The sequence below is a fragment of the Canis lupus genome, chromosome 27 (genome assembly GCF_011100685.1).
Source record: "Canis lupus familiaris isolate Mischka breed German Shepherd chromosome 27, alternate assembly UU_Cfam_GSD_1.0, whole genome shotgun sequence".
NCBI lineage: Eukaryota > Metazoa > Chordata > Mammalia > Carnivora > Canidae > Canis > Canis lupus.
Genome location: NC_049248.1, coordinates 26,124,679 through 26,142,103, shown reverse-complemented (window position 1 = coordinate 26,142,103; position 17,425 = coordinate 26,124,679). Strand labels below are relative to the sequence as shown.

Genomic DNA, 17,425 nt, shown 5'->3' with positions numbered 1-17,425 from the left:
TAGATGCAGAAAAAAGTTTGACAAAATCCAACACAATTCATGAGAAAAACTCTTTAAAAAAGTGGTTATAGAGGGAATATACCTCAATATAATAAAGGTCTCATATGGCAAACCCACAGTTAATATCATACTCAATGATGAAAAGTTTAAAGCTTTTCCTCTAAGATCAGAAACACCACAAGGATGTCCACTCTTTACCACTTTTATTCAATACAGTACTGGAAGTCCTAGCCACAGCAATCAAAGAAAAGGAATAAAAAGCATCCAAATTAGTAAGGAAGAAATAAATTGTCATTATTTGCAGATGACGTGATCCTACGTATAGGAAATGCTAAAGGCTCCACCAAAACATTACTGGAACTAATAAAGTCAGTCAAGTTGCAGAATACAAAGTTAATATACAGAAATCTGGTACATTTCATACTCTAATAACAACCTAGCAGAAAGAAAAATTAATGCATTAACCATTGCATTAAATAAATAAGTAAGTAAGTAAGTAAGTACATACATACATATATACATACCTAGGAATAAATTTAGCCAAGGACGTGAAAGATCTATTCTCTGAAAACTTATAAAACATTGATGAAAGAAACTAATGATACAAATAAATAGAAAGATATACCATGGTCATGGATTGGAAAAACTAATGTTAAAACGACTATACTACCCAAAGCAATCTACAGAGTCAGTGCAATCCCTATCAAAATACCAACAGCATTTTTCATAGAACTAGACCAAATAATGCTAAAATTTGTATAGAACCACAAAAGACCCTGAATAGCCAAAGGAATCTTTAGAAAGAAAATCAGAACTGAAGGTAACGCACTTCCAAATTTCAAGATACACTACAAAGTTATAATAATCTAAACAGTACAGTACTGGCACAAAAACAAACACATCGATCAAAGGAACAGGATAGAGAACACAGAAACAAGCCCAGGCTTATATGGCCAATTAATCTATGGCAAAGGAAGCAAGAATATACAATGGAGAAAATAGTCTTTTTAATAAACAGTGTTAGTAAACTGGGCGGCTACATGCAAAAGAATGAAAATGGACCACTTTCATACAGCAAACAAAAAAATAAACTAAAAAATCAATTAAACACCTAAATGTGAGACCTGAAACCATAAAAATCATAGAAGAAAACAGGCAATAAACTTTTGGATGTCAGCCTTAGCAACATTTTTCTGGATCTGTCTCCCCATGGAAGGGAAATAAGAGCAAAAACAAACTATCAGGACTATATCAAACTAAAAAACTTTTACACAGAAAAAAAAAGTCAATAAGATGAAAGACAGCCTCCTGAACAAAAGAAGATATGTGCAAATGATACACTCAATGAAAGGTTCATACTCCTACTCAAAATGTAAAAAGAACTTAGACAACTCAACAGCAACAAAACAATCTGATTTTTTAAATGGGCCGAGGACCTGAATAGACAGTTTTCCAAAGAAAACATACAGATGGTCAACACACATGAAAAGATATTCACTAATCATCAAGGAAGTTCAAACTGAAAACATAATGAAATATCACCTCACACCCAATCAGAATGGCTAGTATCAAAGACAAGAAATAACTAGTATTGGCGAGGATGTGGAGCAAAGGGAATCCTTGCGCACTGTTTGTGGGAATGTAAATGTGGGAATGTTGGTGCAGGTCACTCCAGAAAACAAGATGGAGGTTCCTCAAAAATAAAAATATCATACAATCCATTAATTCCACTTCCAGGTATTTACCCAGAAAACGAAAACACCACGGTTGGCCCTTGAACAACACAGTGCTTAGGGGCCTGACCACCTGCACAGTCAAAAATCCACATATAATTTTTGACTCCACAATAACAACTACTAACAACCTACTCTTGACTGGAAGCCTTACCAATAATATACATAGTTGATTAACACATATTTTGTATAGATCTTATATACTGTATTCTTACAATAAAATCAGCTAGAGAAAATAAAATGTTAAGAAAATAATGAGAAAATACATGGACAGTTACCATACTGTATTTATTTTTAAAAAATCTGCATTTAAGTGGACCATCACAGTTCAAACCCATGTTGTTCAAATGTCAACTATAATTTGAAAGTATACATGCACGCCTATGTGTATTGCAGCATTTTTCATAATAGCCAAGATATGGAGACAAACCTAAGTGTCCAGCAGCAGATGACAAAAAGGTGTGGTGTATATACACAACAGAATTCTTATTCAACCATAAAAAAGAATGAAATCTTGCTATTCACAACATGGAAGGACCTAGAAAGTATTATGCTAAGTGAAATAAGTTAGAGAAAGACAAATACCATATGATTTCACTCACATGGAGAATCTAAAAAACAAAACAAATGAACAAACAAACCAACAATAAAACAGACTCATAAATACAGAGAACAAACTGGTAGTTGCCGGAGGGGAGGAGCAAGGGGGACCATGGGAAAGGCAATTAAGAGGTACAAACTTCCAGTTTTAAAATAAGTAAGTCATGGGAATGAAAAGTACACCATAGGGAATATAGTCAAGAATACTATAATAACCTCGTATGAGAGAAGAAACCACATATCACGGTGTGCATTTTGTAATGTATATAACTATCAATTGATTTGCTATGTAGTACAACTAAAACTTGCATAATATTATGTCAACCACTCCATTTAAGATTTTTTATTTAACATTTCTCAAATAAATGTGGATGTTAAGAATTTTTTTAAAAAAGATACAATGCTTCCTGACAACTAAATCATTAACAAAATGAAACACTTTCAGTTTATCTTTGAGAAAAATATTTGTCAGGGTTCACAAAAATATTTGTGTATCTTTTCACTAAATGGCGACTGTTCTCGAAGAAAGACCCTTTAAAAGTGGGGGAGAGAGGGAAGCATTGACACTGCAACAGGCAAACTGTTAAAAGTTCTACAAACTGAAACATGAGATGAGTTTTAAAAGTGATAAAACCCAAAATGACATTTGTGACTTTACTACTATCTAGGCCTCACATGTCAAGCTACAATGATGATCAGAATCTAAAGCTGCTTCCAGGCTCTTCTTAGACAAACAGGTAACAAACAGTTTTTTTATATGAAGATTTTGTTTATTTATTCATGAGACACAGAGAGAGAGAGGCAGAGACACAGGCAGAGAGAGAAGCAGGCTTCATGCAGGAGGCCCCATGTGGGACTTGATCCCAGGTCTCCAGGATCACGCCCTGAGCCAAAGGCAGATACTCAACTGCTGAGTCACCCAGGCATCCCTAAACAGTTATTTTTAAACCTCTTGATAAATAATTTGTCCTCGATGCCTTCTACAATTTGAAGTGTGAATGTGAACCCCCCACCCAACTCCTGGGTGCTTTGCTTAAAACCAAACACATGCCCCAGAGGTAGCTACGATTATTGTTGAAACAAACTGATAAGCCAAAAGTGCTGGTTGAACTCAGGCCAAAAGCTAAAGAAAAGGAGAATTGTCCTAAGAAGCCACTAGCACCAGGATGCATGGAAAATTGGGTTTGGTCTCTTTTTTTCTAGGTCAGTGTGGTTGTCTGAGTAACTCTTACAGAAGGGATGACCTACTAAAACCAATATTGCCTCTCTGCTGGTACAAGCACAGCCTACCTGGGGTACCTCGTAGCTCAGGGAGGACCGCCAATCCTCCAACCAGGGAGCTGGTAAGAAATACACACTGAGCTGGAAATTCTGTTCAATATTTCCATATTTTCTATAGATCTTTGACGAAACAAGTAGTAATCTTCACAATCACTTATTTAAATATCAATATCTACTTTATAAAGTGTTCAATTTCAATTCCATCTACTGTATATCGATATATCTTTTAAATTCTAAATTTCTGGGGCCCCTGGGTGGCTCAGTGGTTGAGTGCCTGCCTTTGGCTCAGGGCATGATCCTGGGGTCCTGGGAACAAGTCCCATATCAGGCTCCCTGCAAGAAGCCTGCTTCTCCCTCTGCCTATGTCTCTGCCCCTGTCTCATGAATAAATAAAATCTTAAAATAAAATTTATATTTCTGTAAAATACATATGGCTTTGGTACTATCCCAGCTCAATAATGGTCTATTCTTTCTATATTTTCCTCTCCTAAGGAAAAAAAAGGTCAAGAGGTACTTTAATATGTATAGAGCTTCTGCTTTTAAGTAACTTCTAAACCTGAGATTCTCTGCACTGTATCTGAATCAAAATAAGAACATCTTCTGAGGTTATCACACATGAGTGTTTCCACAAGTGCTTTTTCACATTCGCAGCATGTTCAGATGTGCAGGGTACCTGATTCCTTTCGGTTTACAAACCTGCACTAAGTATTTATGCTGGGAGTCAAGGCTAAGGGTATTTTTCAGCTTTGTCCCATGGAGCAGCCTGGGAAGAAGCATCTGGGAATGTGCCTGGAGCGCATGTCCCCATCAAGGGGTTGTCAGCGATGGGGACAGTGGAAGAACATAGGAAAGGTCATTACAAGTCCAGATACCTACTTCCCAACAGGCTGTGATAGGAATAAATGAAACAATTCTGATGATGCTTTTCAGATGAATGTGAAATGGATTTAAAGACAGAGGCAGCTCCTTTTTCTGGGAAGAAAAGATGATGAGAGAAAGTGGTCCAGAAGGATTTGGAGTGAAGGCCAAGACTTAATATCCAATCGCCTGACAGGAACTGAGACCTCTGCCATTTTTTTTTTCCTGACCTGTAATATGCCACAATTAGTCTTTCAAGGTGACATAGAAGCTCTCTTGCTGACCAGGGGCCAAAAGGAAGACATACGTATCTTTCCTTTTAGAGAGCAAGCCGATCACTGCCTGTGTAACTGGGCTTTCTGGGTCAGCTGTGCTGCACCACAGGCGTGGGAGGGGAAGCCCACCACCACACTAACAATGCAACTTCCCTGGGCAATTCCTTTTCCAATTTTTCCTATCCAAAGCCAAAGCCAAAAAAAAAAAAAAAAAAAAAAAAAGATACTACCACCAGTTCTTCCAAGCACATCACTGATGACTTTCCATATCCATGCCTATGCTCTGTCCTGAAAGACCCTCTTCTTCAGAGCCTCTTCTTCACTGCCTCCCCAAGTTATCTACCCATCGATACTAAAGTTGGCACCTTCTCTGAGGGTCAGGGAGTCCCTGCTGCATGACCTAGATATAATTTCTCCCAACTTTGGGTGAGGAGGCTCACTCGTAGCAGTTAAACTGTAGATCTTAACTAGGTTCTGTCTTGTCTTACGCATATTTTGACGGCTTCTCACCTACTTATAAGCTCTTGAAACTTTTTTCTTGTTTACCATTTCTGTCTTTGTTCACTTAGTACAGTAGTATGTATTTAATGGATAGTTTATGAATGAACCAGCCCTGTCCACGCCTTAGACCAATCATCATTCATTTAAAATCAACAAATCTTTATTAGGCATTTAACAGGTATAAGGAGTCGGAGATTGTAAAGATGAGTAAGAATCAACCCAGGAATGGAACTAAGAAATCTACCTGAGTAACCTGCGGCAAGTAGGCCGAGTGTTAGAACAGGCACACACAAAAGCAACAAAGTGAAAATAGAAGGGGAGAAGCATTTCCATTGAGGAGGAGAGGTTCTGGGAAGATTTTATGGAAAAAAGGGGGATGATCATTTGATGTATGTCAGATTTCACTTAACACTTTATAATAGTGTCATTTAATCCCCACACAACCCTCCAAATTAGGCAGATTTTACTTTACTATAGACAAGGAAATTGGGGCTCAGAGCAATGAACTAATGTGGCCAAGGTCACATACCTAGTAAATAATGAAACTGGCAATCACATTCCCAATGGCCTGGTTCCGAAGCTCATGCCCATTTCCCTATACACCTGATCGCCTCCTCCACAGGCAAGCTGAAAACATAGTGACACCTGAGCTCAGCCTTCCAGACTACCTGAAACTTCTACGCGCCTATCTGGAGGGAAGGCAGGAGCAGCCCATAGCCTGAGCAATGCCTGGAGGTAGCAAAGTTTAAAACATATGGGAAAAGGTAGATTCCCTCACATAACAGACAAGGAGGCAAAGTGGAGGGATTTTGGAAGAGAAAGCTGGTGGATGATTCTCCACTTTCCCTGTGATACATTTGGAACATATGGTAAAGTGTATTTCTTATCTACTCAAAAAAATAAATATTATAAGTAAAGCAGTTTCTCTATGAATAAAACATTTTGAGTGCTTTGGCAACTACTGTTTTATGGCAACAATCTTGACCTTCAATAATAAATATCCTGTAATGTAAACCATATTGATGGAAGAATGAGTGATTCTCTCCACATTTCCTCTTTTTCCAGCTTTTGTTTCTCTCTCTGTAAATATATTATATAAAGACTTAAACCATAAGATTAAAGACTAGAGAAACAAAATACCAGTAATGTACTTGGGTAAATAACAAATTTCCTATCATGTCAAACAACATTTAAGCATTTTCAAGTAAGAGTTTTAATATTATATAACTGGACTCATTTAAACATTTTAAGAGATTTTTTTTTTTAAAGTTTAGCAGGAGAAAGGGGCAGCGGGAGGAGGAGAGAATCTTAAGCAGGCTCATGCCCAGTGATAATGACCTGAGCCTAGATCAAGGGTCGGAGGCTTAACTAACTGAGCCACCCAGGCGCCCTTGGAAATATTTTAAATTTTAAAAATAGAGGGGGTGAGGTATTATAAAGTGATAGAATTTAAATGGTATGTGTGAGGGACCAGTAAACGTGATTTCACATAAGAGAAGAAAATGGGGGGGGGGGGTACACAGCCAAGTGCTTCATAAATTATCAGTAAACATCCAGAAATACTATAAGCTACTGCAGGGAATATCTTCCACCTGTAGTGCCAGCACCAGTAAGAGTTCAAATTATAGGTTCTTCTAAGTTCTCACAGCCTCCTGCCACCAGAAGGAGGGAGGCACTGGGTGAGGCAGGTGGGGTACAGGAGGGCTGGTATTTGGGGTTGGTGGAGAGGGGGCATTCCAGGGAGCAGACCTGCAGAAACCAGGACAGGAAATCACTGTCTCACAGAGCAGACAAAGGTCTCAGGGACATTCATCTCCTATAGGGCACCTGGTCACTGAGTCCCTGATAATGCTGGCGATGGTACTGAGGCTGACTCACCACCCAGATCCCAGGCACCTGCGTAACTCCGCTGTCACGGTGGAAAACTAGAGGTTTTCAACTAAATGGGACACCTGAAATCAGGGCTACTAGAATGAGGTGTTATTACCTTATTTATGATTTCCTGAACATTATGTAAAGGGAGAGATTTCGAAAGGATGCTCACAGCACAGAAAGAGATCATGCTTTAGAATCAGGGAGTCTGGGGATCACTGGGTGGCTCAGCGGTTTGGTGCCTGCCTTCGGCCCAGGGCATGATCCTGGAGTCCTGGGATCGAGTCCCACATCGGGCTCCCTGCATGGAGCCTGCTTCTCCCTCTGCCTGTGTCTCTGCCTCTCTCTCTCTCTCTCATGAATAACTATTAAAAAAAAAAAAAAAAGGGGATCCCTGGGTGGCGCAGCGGTTTGGCGCCTGCCTTTGGCCCAGGGCGCGATCCCGGAGACCCGGGATCGAATCCCACGTCGGGCTCCCGGTGCATGGAGCCTGCTTCTCCCTCTGCCTGTGTCTCTGCCTGTCTCTCTCTCTCTCTCTCTGTGTGACTATCATAAATGAATAAAAATTAAAAAAAAAAAAAAAGAATCAGGGAGTCTTGCCACAAGAAAAAAAGGAAAGTGAAATGACTGTGTTTATTATATGTTTCGGCTTTCCCTGTATATTTTATTTATTTATATTGAGAGAGAAAGCGCAAGTGTGTGAGCACATGGGGGAATGGGGGGAGGCAGGGGAAAATCTCAGACAGACTCGCCTATGTGGGGTTCAGTCTCAGGCCCCCGAGATCATGACATGAGCCCAAAATCAAGTCAGATGTTTAACCAGCTGCATCACCCAGGTGCCCCTCCTTATATATTTTAAACATTCGATTACTTTTTCTTTTTTCCTGGAGTCAAACGTCATTGGGCTGGCAGTCCCTACCCTTCTCCCCTTCCCCCATTCACTCTTCTCCCCCTACCAACTCCTTGCCGTCTCTCATTTTCCTTCCCCCGTCCCTTCCTCATCTCCCCATCTCTGTCCCTCACTTTCCACCTTCCTTCCATCTTGCTCCTTTACTCTCTCCCTTCTTCTCTATTCACTCCATCCCTCTTCCCCATTCTCTTTTCCTCTCCCTCCCCAAACCCCTCCCCACCTTCCCAAACTTGTGAAAGCAGTTTTAGTCCATCCTGGTTTATGTTGGGTAATGCATCTCAGGCTGGGCTGAAACTTTCCCTAAGGATCCAGGCCAGGAGTGGTAGCTTATGCAAAGTTGACCGGCACATGATCTTTTATTTCTGAGTCACAAAGATGAACTCAAGCCACTATAATTGCGGAGCGACATCTCAGAAAGAGTGCTCTGATTAGCTCGCAGGTGACAACATGCCATGGTAAGCAAAAGGAAGGGGAGAAAGCTGCCCCACAAATGCCAAGACTCAAGCCATCCCTGACAGTCTTGAAAATGCGCTGCTCCTGCAGGACTGCCCTCTTCCTGACTCCAAGGATTCTGGAACCATTTACCAGGAGGACACCCAGTCACTTGGCAGCTTGCTCACTCTTGGTGTTTACCATAAGCCTGTCAAAAAATTGAGCAGGCAATTACGTTAGGCACAGCTGATTTTTGGTGGCCATTGCCAAAATCAGCCCCAAAGTTATTTTCAGCTGTGTAAGCACCACGGGGGTTTTCTCCCCCACCACCACTTATAGATTTGTGTTACCAGGGCCTAGGGAAACTGCCTAGGGAAAAAGAACTCTTCAGGGATTTTGTGTTAAGATGGCCATGGATTCTGATAGAGAGCCCTGTTTTGTTATGTTATTTCCTCCAGGGATAGGGGAACTTATAACCCTATTTTTTTCACCCTTTTCATCTAAAGAGGGTATCTGAAAAGTACACGCATTGCTCATTAGCACCACCCAGTGAGACAGGAAAGAAAGGAAAGCAGCATGGCCAGTAGCCACAGATTTTTTTCAGTTTTGTCACTCTCTGGTGGTGGAACTGTGGCCCAACCTGTTTTCTCATCTCATCAGCAACATGGAGATAACACCACCTACATCATGGGGCTGCTAGGACACTAAGGAAGGTACCCCTGTGAAATGCTTGATACGTAACAGGACCTCAATAAATGCAGGCTCTCCCGGCCCCCACGGAAATTTTGCTATTCTTACCTAAGATAGATCAATTTTAATCATTTCCAAATGTACACTTGGTATTCAGCTAAACAGCAATAAACTATTTCTCTGAAAACTTATAAGCCCATAAGGCTTATGGGGTGAATGCCACTCTGAATGGGTAGGTGCATTTTCGTATTTCTCTTTTTTTGGTAGAGTCCAAACATTCTTTCAATTTGGCCAGTGTTGACTTGTGATAACATTTTAGTTAATCAGACAAGGCTCACCAACTTCACAAAGCAAATGGGAGCTGCAAATTAATAATTGTATTAAGCCAATGTTTATGGGGCACTTGCTATTCCTCAAGGACTGGGCTAAGCATTTTTTTTTAAGATTTTATTTTTATTTATTCATTACAGACACGGGGGTGTGTGTGTGGGCAGAGACACAGGCAGAGGAAGAAGCAAGCTCCATGCAGGGAGCGCAAAGTGGGACTCGATCCGGGTCTCCAGGATCACACCCCTGGGCTGAAGGAGGCCCCAAACCACTGGGCCTCCGGGGCTGCCCTGGGCTAAGCATTTTATACGTACCTAAGTGCATTTTATATCTCATTTGGTCCTCACAATCCTATAAACCAGATATTGTAATTATCCCCATTTTACAGATGAAGAAACTAAGGCTAAATAAGTAAATAACCCCAGCGACATGTCTGAGCTTAACCCATACATACGGCCTTCTCTTTGCTAGAACAGCGCTCGCTCACATCTTTCTATCTTCCAGAAAAAAGGGCACAGTTCAAATGAGAGTGTTGGAAATCTCCCCACGACCCCAAGTTCCCTTAACTGTAATTAGAGTTTCATTCTTTTTTTTTTAATTTAACTAATTTATTTATGAGAGACCCAGAGAGAGAGAGAGAGAGGCAGAGACGCAGGCAGAGGGAGAAGCAGGCTCCATGCGGGGAGCCCCGTGGGGGACTCGATCCCGGGTCTCCAGGGTCACGCCCTGGGCTGAAGGTGGCCCTAAACCGCTGCGCCACCCGGGGGTCCCTTATTAGAGTTTCAAAAGCACCTCTTCCCCCTGCTGTGCTTCAGAGAAGAGTCAAAACTCATCACCACGTGATACGAGGCAAGCGCGGGTTTGGTCCATTGCTTCCCTGGAATCCCCTCTGCCAGTTTTCCTCCAGTTGCTTGTGGGTTTCTGTTCCTGCCTCCCCTTTAACAAGTAGGTTCCAGGCGTCCCTAACCGGCCGGCCCGGGGAGGCCTCGCAGGCGAGCAGCCCGCCGTGGAGGGGGCGCGGGACGCGGCAGCGCTTCCAGCTCGGGGCTCGGGGCCCGGGACCCCGCGGGGCCGCCAGCCCCTCCGCCGCGGGCTCCCCGCAGGGCTCCCGGGGTCTCGGCGGCTCCGCGGCGCCCGGGGCGGGGGGCGGGGGGCGCAGGACGCGGGCTCGGGGGCCCGAGCGCCCCCCGAGGAGGGCATCGCAGAAGCCCGCGCAGCGGCTCCCGCAGACGCCGAGGGGGTCCCGGGGGCCCGCCGGGGGGGCTCGCCCGTCGCTGCCCGGCGCTGGTCCCTCGCCGCCTCCCCTTCGCGCAGAGATGCAGCCGCGGCCGAGAAAGGAGGCTGCGGGCGACGCGAACGCGGGCGGCGAGCCCGGGCACCCCCCGGCCTCCCGGGGCACGCGCGGGGCTCCCCGGGTGCGGGCGGGAGCGGGGCTCGGGGCTCGGGGCTCGGGGCTGCGCCCCCCGCGCCGCGCGCACCTGGAGCCGCCGCCTCGCAGCCTCACCTGGCGCCGCAGCCTCCTCCGCCGCCGCCATCGCAGGAGCCGCCCGGCCGGCGCCGCAGCCCCGGGGCTGGGGCTGGGGCTGGGGCTGGCGGCAGGGAGAGCTCGGGGCCCGCCCTGCGCCGGCCCCGCCGCGGGACGCGGCCGCCCCCACCGACCCGGGACCGCAGAGCGGGCGGCCTCGGGGGCCCGGCGCGGGGCGGAGTCACGGCGGCGCCGCCCCCGAGCCCCGCGCCTGCAGGCCGAGCGCCGCGGGGCCCCGAGCTGCGCTTGCAGCCTTTGGGGAGCCCGCGCCTGAGGCCAGGGTCCCGGGATCCCCGTGAGAGTCGCGGTGTGCGTGCTCCGAGGGCTGCAGCTGTGCCCCCTGGGGCGGGGGGCAGGTGAGGGATGGACGGGGGTCCCTGCCAGGTGGGGGCGCTGGAGGACTGCCCTGCACCGCGAGGGCGAGGGAAGGCTTCGCTGCGGGGACGAGGGTGCGAAGGGACCGAGACGAGGGTCACCGACAAAACTGCTTTTGGCTCCTGCAACGGCTGAGCAAGGGCCTCCGGGGGTCCCCGGACAGCGCTCTTCCCGGGGCGCAGCGGACTGCTCCCTCCCTGCCCCCTGGTCCCCAGACCCGCCCCCCTCGGTTACGCTTTGCCCAGTAGAGGAAGGGGGTGGAGTAAAGGAGCGGCAGAGAAAACACTGAAGCTTTGCATCAGCCAGGCCACATCTATTAACTTTCCTAGTGACTCTCCATTAGAGCGTCTTGACTAGCTGCACGCGTGTTCCGAGGGCTCCTTAGGCCAGACCTGGCAGAAGTAGACGGCTGCGGCCCTCCTAAGCGGGGGACCGGGAGGTGCGAAGAACTGTGCCGCCCTCAGGAATGCACACCGAGGAGGGGAGGGGTCAGCACGTGGGGAGGTAGTCTAGGACCTGGGTGCGTGCGCAATGTCACCTTCATGGTAAAGCAGGGCCCTGGCTAAAATGTACCGAACAGACTATGTATGTACAGAGGCTCAGACATGAGCCCCGGGGCCAGGATCACTCAGTAGATGGGAGAAGCCAGACTGTAAAAGTCAGATCTCCTTGGGAGTTCATAGCCTGGTGTCCATCCAGTAAGCTTACCGGTGAATCACTGCAGTCCTCATTTCTTAGAAATGATGATTCACTTCCACCCAAGCCTGAAAGCCAAAGAAAAGAAATCCAGAACCTAAATATGATAGGAGGAAGGAATGCTCAAGGAGAACAGGCCATAGGGTTCTCTGGGGGCAAGTCAGTCTCATAGCTTGACATGCATTCCCTTTAATGTTGAAGTTTAAATCCTGCTTGCTACTTTTTCTTTGTCCTCTAGGGCTTTCCCTTCCAGAGCTTTTTTTTTTTTTTTTTTTTTTTTTTAAGTAGTTATATTATGCCTCATAGGATAAAACAGAGATGGATAGGAAGGTAATCTCATTTCCAAGCAGAGATTTTCTAGTATTTTCTCCTTGGGCAAAATGTAACAGAAGTGGTTTGAAACATAACTTGCAGAACACATGGTATGTTTCCTTCTGGTCAATGCCCTTTTCTCACCAAAAGCCCAGGGACAGCGTGGCTTTTCAGGAATCATGGCTAATCCCAGGGTGACCTTAGTTTGTTAATTTTGCATTACTGACAAGTACTCAGGGAGGAACAGTATTGGTGGAATTAGCAACCACTACCTCAAAATTATAAATTCCTGTGCTTGCCAACCTCCTGCTGGGATTGTAACAATGTAATTTGGATTGAGGGTTCCTTAAGACAACTTAGATATTTTAGTTGGTCCAGGGCAAAAAAAAAAAAAAAAAAGAAAGAAAGAAAGAAAAAGGAAAAAAATCCACCTGCTTCAGAGTACAGTTACATTGTAGATACCATTTCCAATGATGCGTAAATATAAAAATAATTACCCATTAACGAGCTCCTGAGTGACTGGAGAAAATAACTAAACTTTGATTTTTAAAATTACCTTTGGGGCACCTGAGTGGCTCAGTGGTTGAGCGTCTGCCTTCGGCTCAGGGCGTGGCCCTGGATTCTCAGAATCAAGTCCCACATCTGGCTTCCCACAGGGAGCCTGCTTCTCCCTCTGCCTTTCTCTGTATGTCTCTCGTGAATAAATAAATCTTTAAAAAATAATAAAACTACCTTTTTTTTCCTGGCCACTGTCCCTTCACTCCCACCCCCAACATTCTATGAAGGGTCAATACTGGGGAAGATTCATGTTTCTGCTAAGCAGGCTCATAAGTGGGAGTGCAGTTGGGAGAAACAGGGAGGCCAACTGTGTTTAGAGGAATAGACAGGCCTACAGTAGGCGTCTGGTATGGGGAAGATCAGCTTGAGGTTGGCCTATGAAGGGGAGGAGGAGCAGAGAAGGTAAGTGCGGGAGGATGTACTCATGAGAGAGAGGAGGGAGGTGGTGCAGCCACAGAGAGTGGAAATTTGAGAAAGATCTTTTAAAAGGGTATTAAGGGGGGGCAGCCTGGGTGGCTCAGTGGCTTAGCAGTGCCTTCAGCCCAGGGTGTGATCCTGGAGACCCAAGATCGAGTCCTGTGTGTCAGGCTTCCTGCATGGAGCCTGCTTCTCCCTCTGCCTCTATCATGAATAAATAAATAAAATCTTAAAAAAATAAAAGGATATTAAGGGAACTTCACTGTGTAATGCAAACCCTCTTACATTATTTCTGTGGAAAATAACAACTTTAGTAAAGCTACATTCTTTTTCAATGCTCTTAGAGTTGATTTATGTTTTTATTAAAAATGAGATTTTGAGATCAGCTGTATGGAAAGTAGAGCTGCCCACAAAATGCCGCTATTTCATTCATTTGTTCACGCATATTTATAGAGTGCCCACAGTGTGCCAGGCGCTGCCGTGAGTGTGGACTTACTTATACTTCACCTGCTGTGCACCTGTCACCTCATATACGTGTTCTCACAGTGATTGATGAGGTCTGGAAAAGTCCAACCTGTCTTTTTCAGTGGTTCCCAAAGTTGGATGTGCATGATAACGTACAGAATTTCAGACCCACTCCTAGAGATCCTGATTTTGTAGTTCTAAATCCTTATTTCAAATCAGCACCCTTCTTGATTTCAAGACATTTTAAGTACCTTAGGAAATACTGCTTCAACTTGTCAAAAATCAAGTTTCCTAATAAGCCCCCATTGCTGGGGGTGGTGGTGGTAAATTGTGTATTTCTACTAACTAGAGACCAAAAGTAGCAATAAACTAAAATTCCAAGAAAAATACAAAAAGGAACATAGGTCAAGCCTGAGGGAATGGTTGTGCAGACATCTCTTTAGATATGGAGTTACTGCTTAGTGTTCTTTTTCCCTTAGAGATTATTTTGTGTATTGTGTCAAAAGCTGAACTAATTTTTACTTTTGCAGTTTTTTTTTTAAATTTCATGTATCCCCTACATTTTTTAAAAAAGATTTTATTTATTTGAGAGACAGTGAGAGCTTGAGAGAGAGCACAAGCACACAGAGGGGAGAAGCAGAGGCAGAGAGAGAAGCTGACTCCCCGCTGAGCAGGGAGCCCAGTGTGGGGCTCAATCCTGAGCCACCCTGGCACCCCAGCTTTTGCAGGTTTTGGACACTCTTCGAACAAGTATGGTATCCCAGGTCCTCTTCAGTCCTCCTCATGTTGTATGCAATTGGACAGGAGTGTTCTTCAAGTTCTGTTCATGATTATCTTACCTAAGAGGACAACCCATTCCTGTTATGGGTTTCTCCTTTTGGAAGAGACTTAAAAGTCATCCTATGATGGGGAGCCTGGGTGGCTCAGTCAGTTAAGGGTCCAGACTCTTGATTTTAGCTCAGGTCATGATCTCAGGGTTGTGAGATCGAGCCCTGTGTTGGAGGGAGGCCGGCAAGGGGGGGAGGGGGGGTCTGCACTTAGCAGGGAGTCTGCTTGAGATTCTCCTTCTCCCTCTGCCCCTACCAGCTCCCCCCATTCTTTCAAAATAAATAAATCTTTACCCCCCAAAATCATCCTATGTCTAAGAGTTTGATAAGGAACATCTTCATATGAATAATAAAGTAATTCAGAGATAATATTGTGGTATTTAGCACAACCTCACCTGAGGAATGTTCTGATTTCTATTAGTCAAAGCCCATCTGCTCAAGTTAGACAAAGCAGTTGAGCCAATATATAATTCGGCCACCCCACTCCTAGCTGGATCTTGGGGAAATAAATCAATGAGATTTTCTATTACTGGTATCACAGCAGTGATACCAATGGAGAAATGATTAGGAGCTGGGAGGGATGGCAAAAGCCAGCCCCGAAGAGACCAAACCCTGGTCATTGGGCCATACAGCTATTCTGTTTGTATGAGGTCCAGAGACCCACTAATACTTTTGGTTCTCCAAAGGACAAGAAAAGTGGGATTGCAGTGGCTGAGCCATGGGCTAGCACAGTGGTACTTTGTACTCCTGTTTTGGGGGGCCGGGAAAGATGTTAATGTAGCTATGGGAGAACCAGCAAGAAAATCCAGGTGTGGTGGTTTAAAGTAAGATCCATTGCTATAAAAATATGTAGCACTCTTTTGATTATCTTGGAGCTTGAATGTGAAAAGTCCAATTGGTTCTGGTATCAGGTAACCACACGCTTTAGGTAAGCCTCACCCTAGTACCAGGGATGTGAATCCTGATTAGTTTTAAGTCAGTCCCAGGTCAGGTACTGTTGTAGGAATGGATATATGACATAATCATGGCCAATAAAATGTGAAGGTTACTTTGCTTAGAATGCTTCTGGAAAAGATTTTACTTGATCTTAAAAAAGAGGGTGCCCAAGAAGTAGTTTCTAAGGACTTACATGTTGTAGAAAGATTTGATGCCTAGTGTCTCTAGCCATTTAGTTCCTCTGAAAAACAAGACCAGGGACAAAGCTAATACTATGAGAACAACATAGTAGTAAAATGGAAAGGATCTGTGTTCTTGATGTTGTTTTTTGAGATGCTCAATTGACTACCCTGGAAGCTCCCTATCTTGTGTCGTGTTATGTGAGATAATCATTTTCCTTATTGTTGAAGTCATCTTGACTTGCATCTTCTAATACTTGCAGTCAAAAGTATCCAAAGTGACAAACCTGTCACTAGTTCCCCATGTACTTTTCTGGGGTCTAGAAGCATATGAGGTAACTTGTTAATGAAGCAGGCTGTATGGTGTGGGGGACTCTGGTTCAAGAGAAATTTATTACCAGTGTTTGGTTAAGTCACACTCAGCCTCATGTTCATCATATGTAAAATGATGGTAATCATATTTATTTCAGAATTGTAACAAAAACCAAAATGAATAATGTAAGTGAAAGCATCTTGTATACAAATATAAGTTTTTTATCAGAAGACGCTTTTTTTAGAAGATGCTCTTGAAAGAAGATGCACTTAGTCTCCAAGTTTGCTCCAATGTCCAAATTTTCACATTCAGTGCTTTTACTGTTTCGTCTTTTTTAAATTATTTTTTTACTATTTTTTTGTTTTGTCTTAATGGCATTATTGAAATGATGTAAGTCAGAAACAGTTAAGAGTGTAATTCGGATGAGCAGATTCTGACTGGCTCCCTCTGAGATCAGTGGAAAAAGTAGCATGACTGCTTATAAGTGCCTTCCGCAGGACAGGATGTAATGGCACTTGCTTATATCACTAATTCCTGTGCTATTCTGAGGCATTTTATTTTATTTATTTTTTTTAAAGATTTTTATTTATTTATTCATGATAGTCACAGAGAGAGAGAGAGGCAGAGACACAGGCAGAGGGAGAAGCAGGCTCCATGCACCGGGGGCCCGATGTGGGATTCGATCCCGGGTCTTCAGGATCGCGCCCTGGGCCAAAGGCAGGCGCCAAACCGCTGCGCCACCCAGGGATCCCAATTCTGAGGCATTTTAAACTTAATTTCAAGGCATTTTCTTTTCTTTCTTTCTTTTTTTTTAAAGATTTTATTTATTTATTCATGAGAGACAGAGAGAGAGAGAGAGAGAGGCAGAGTCACAGGCAGAGGGAGAAGCAGGCTCCATGCAGGAAGCCCGACGTGGGACTCGATCCCAGGTCCCCAGGATCAGGCCCTGGGCTGAAGGCGGCGCTAAACCACTGAGCCACTGAGCCACCCGGGCTGCCCTTGAGGCATTTTCTTTCTTTTTTTTTTTTTAATTTTTATTTATTTATGATAGTCACAGAGAGAGAGGGGGTGGGGGGAGAGACATAGGCAGAGGGAGAAGCAGGCTCCATGCACCGGGAGCCCGACGTGGGATTCGATCCCGGGTCTCCAGGATCGCGCCCTGGGCCAAAGGCAGGCGCTAAACCGCTGCGCCACCCAGGGATCCCCCTTGAGGCATTTTCAATTTTAATTCTGCTTGCAAATTGATTTTTAGCCTAGTGGGGTAGTTTTTTTTTTTTAATATTTATTTATTTATGATAGACATAGAGAGAGAGAGGCAGAGACACAGGAGGAGGGAGAAGCAG

At 44.6% G+C, this 17,425-nt stretch overlaps 1 protein-coding gene across 1 annotated transcript in view; it reads right to left on the bottom strand.

Annotated features, from left to right (window-relative positions):
• ARNTL2 (aryl hydrocarbon receptor nuclear translocator like 2) overlaps positions 1–11,034 on the bottom strand; it is a 123,376-nt gene extending 112,342 nt beyond the window's left edge. The window contains 1 exon segment of the mRNA XM_038577125.1: positions 10,984–11,034. Coding sequence (XP_038433053.1) covers positions 10,984–11,014 — 31 coding nt within the window. The 5' untranslated portion in view covers positions 11,015–11,034.
• Between the last annotated feature and the right edge of the window lie 6,391 nt (positions 11,035–17,425).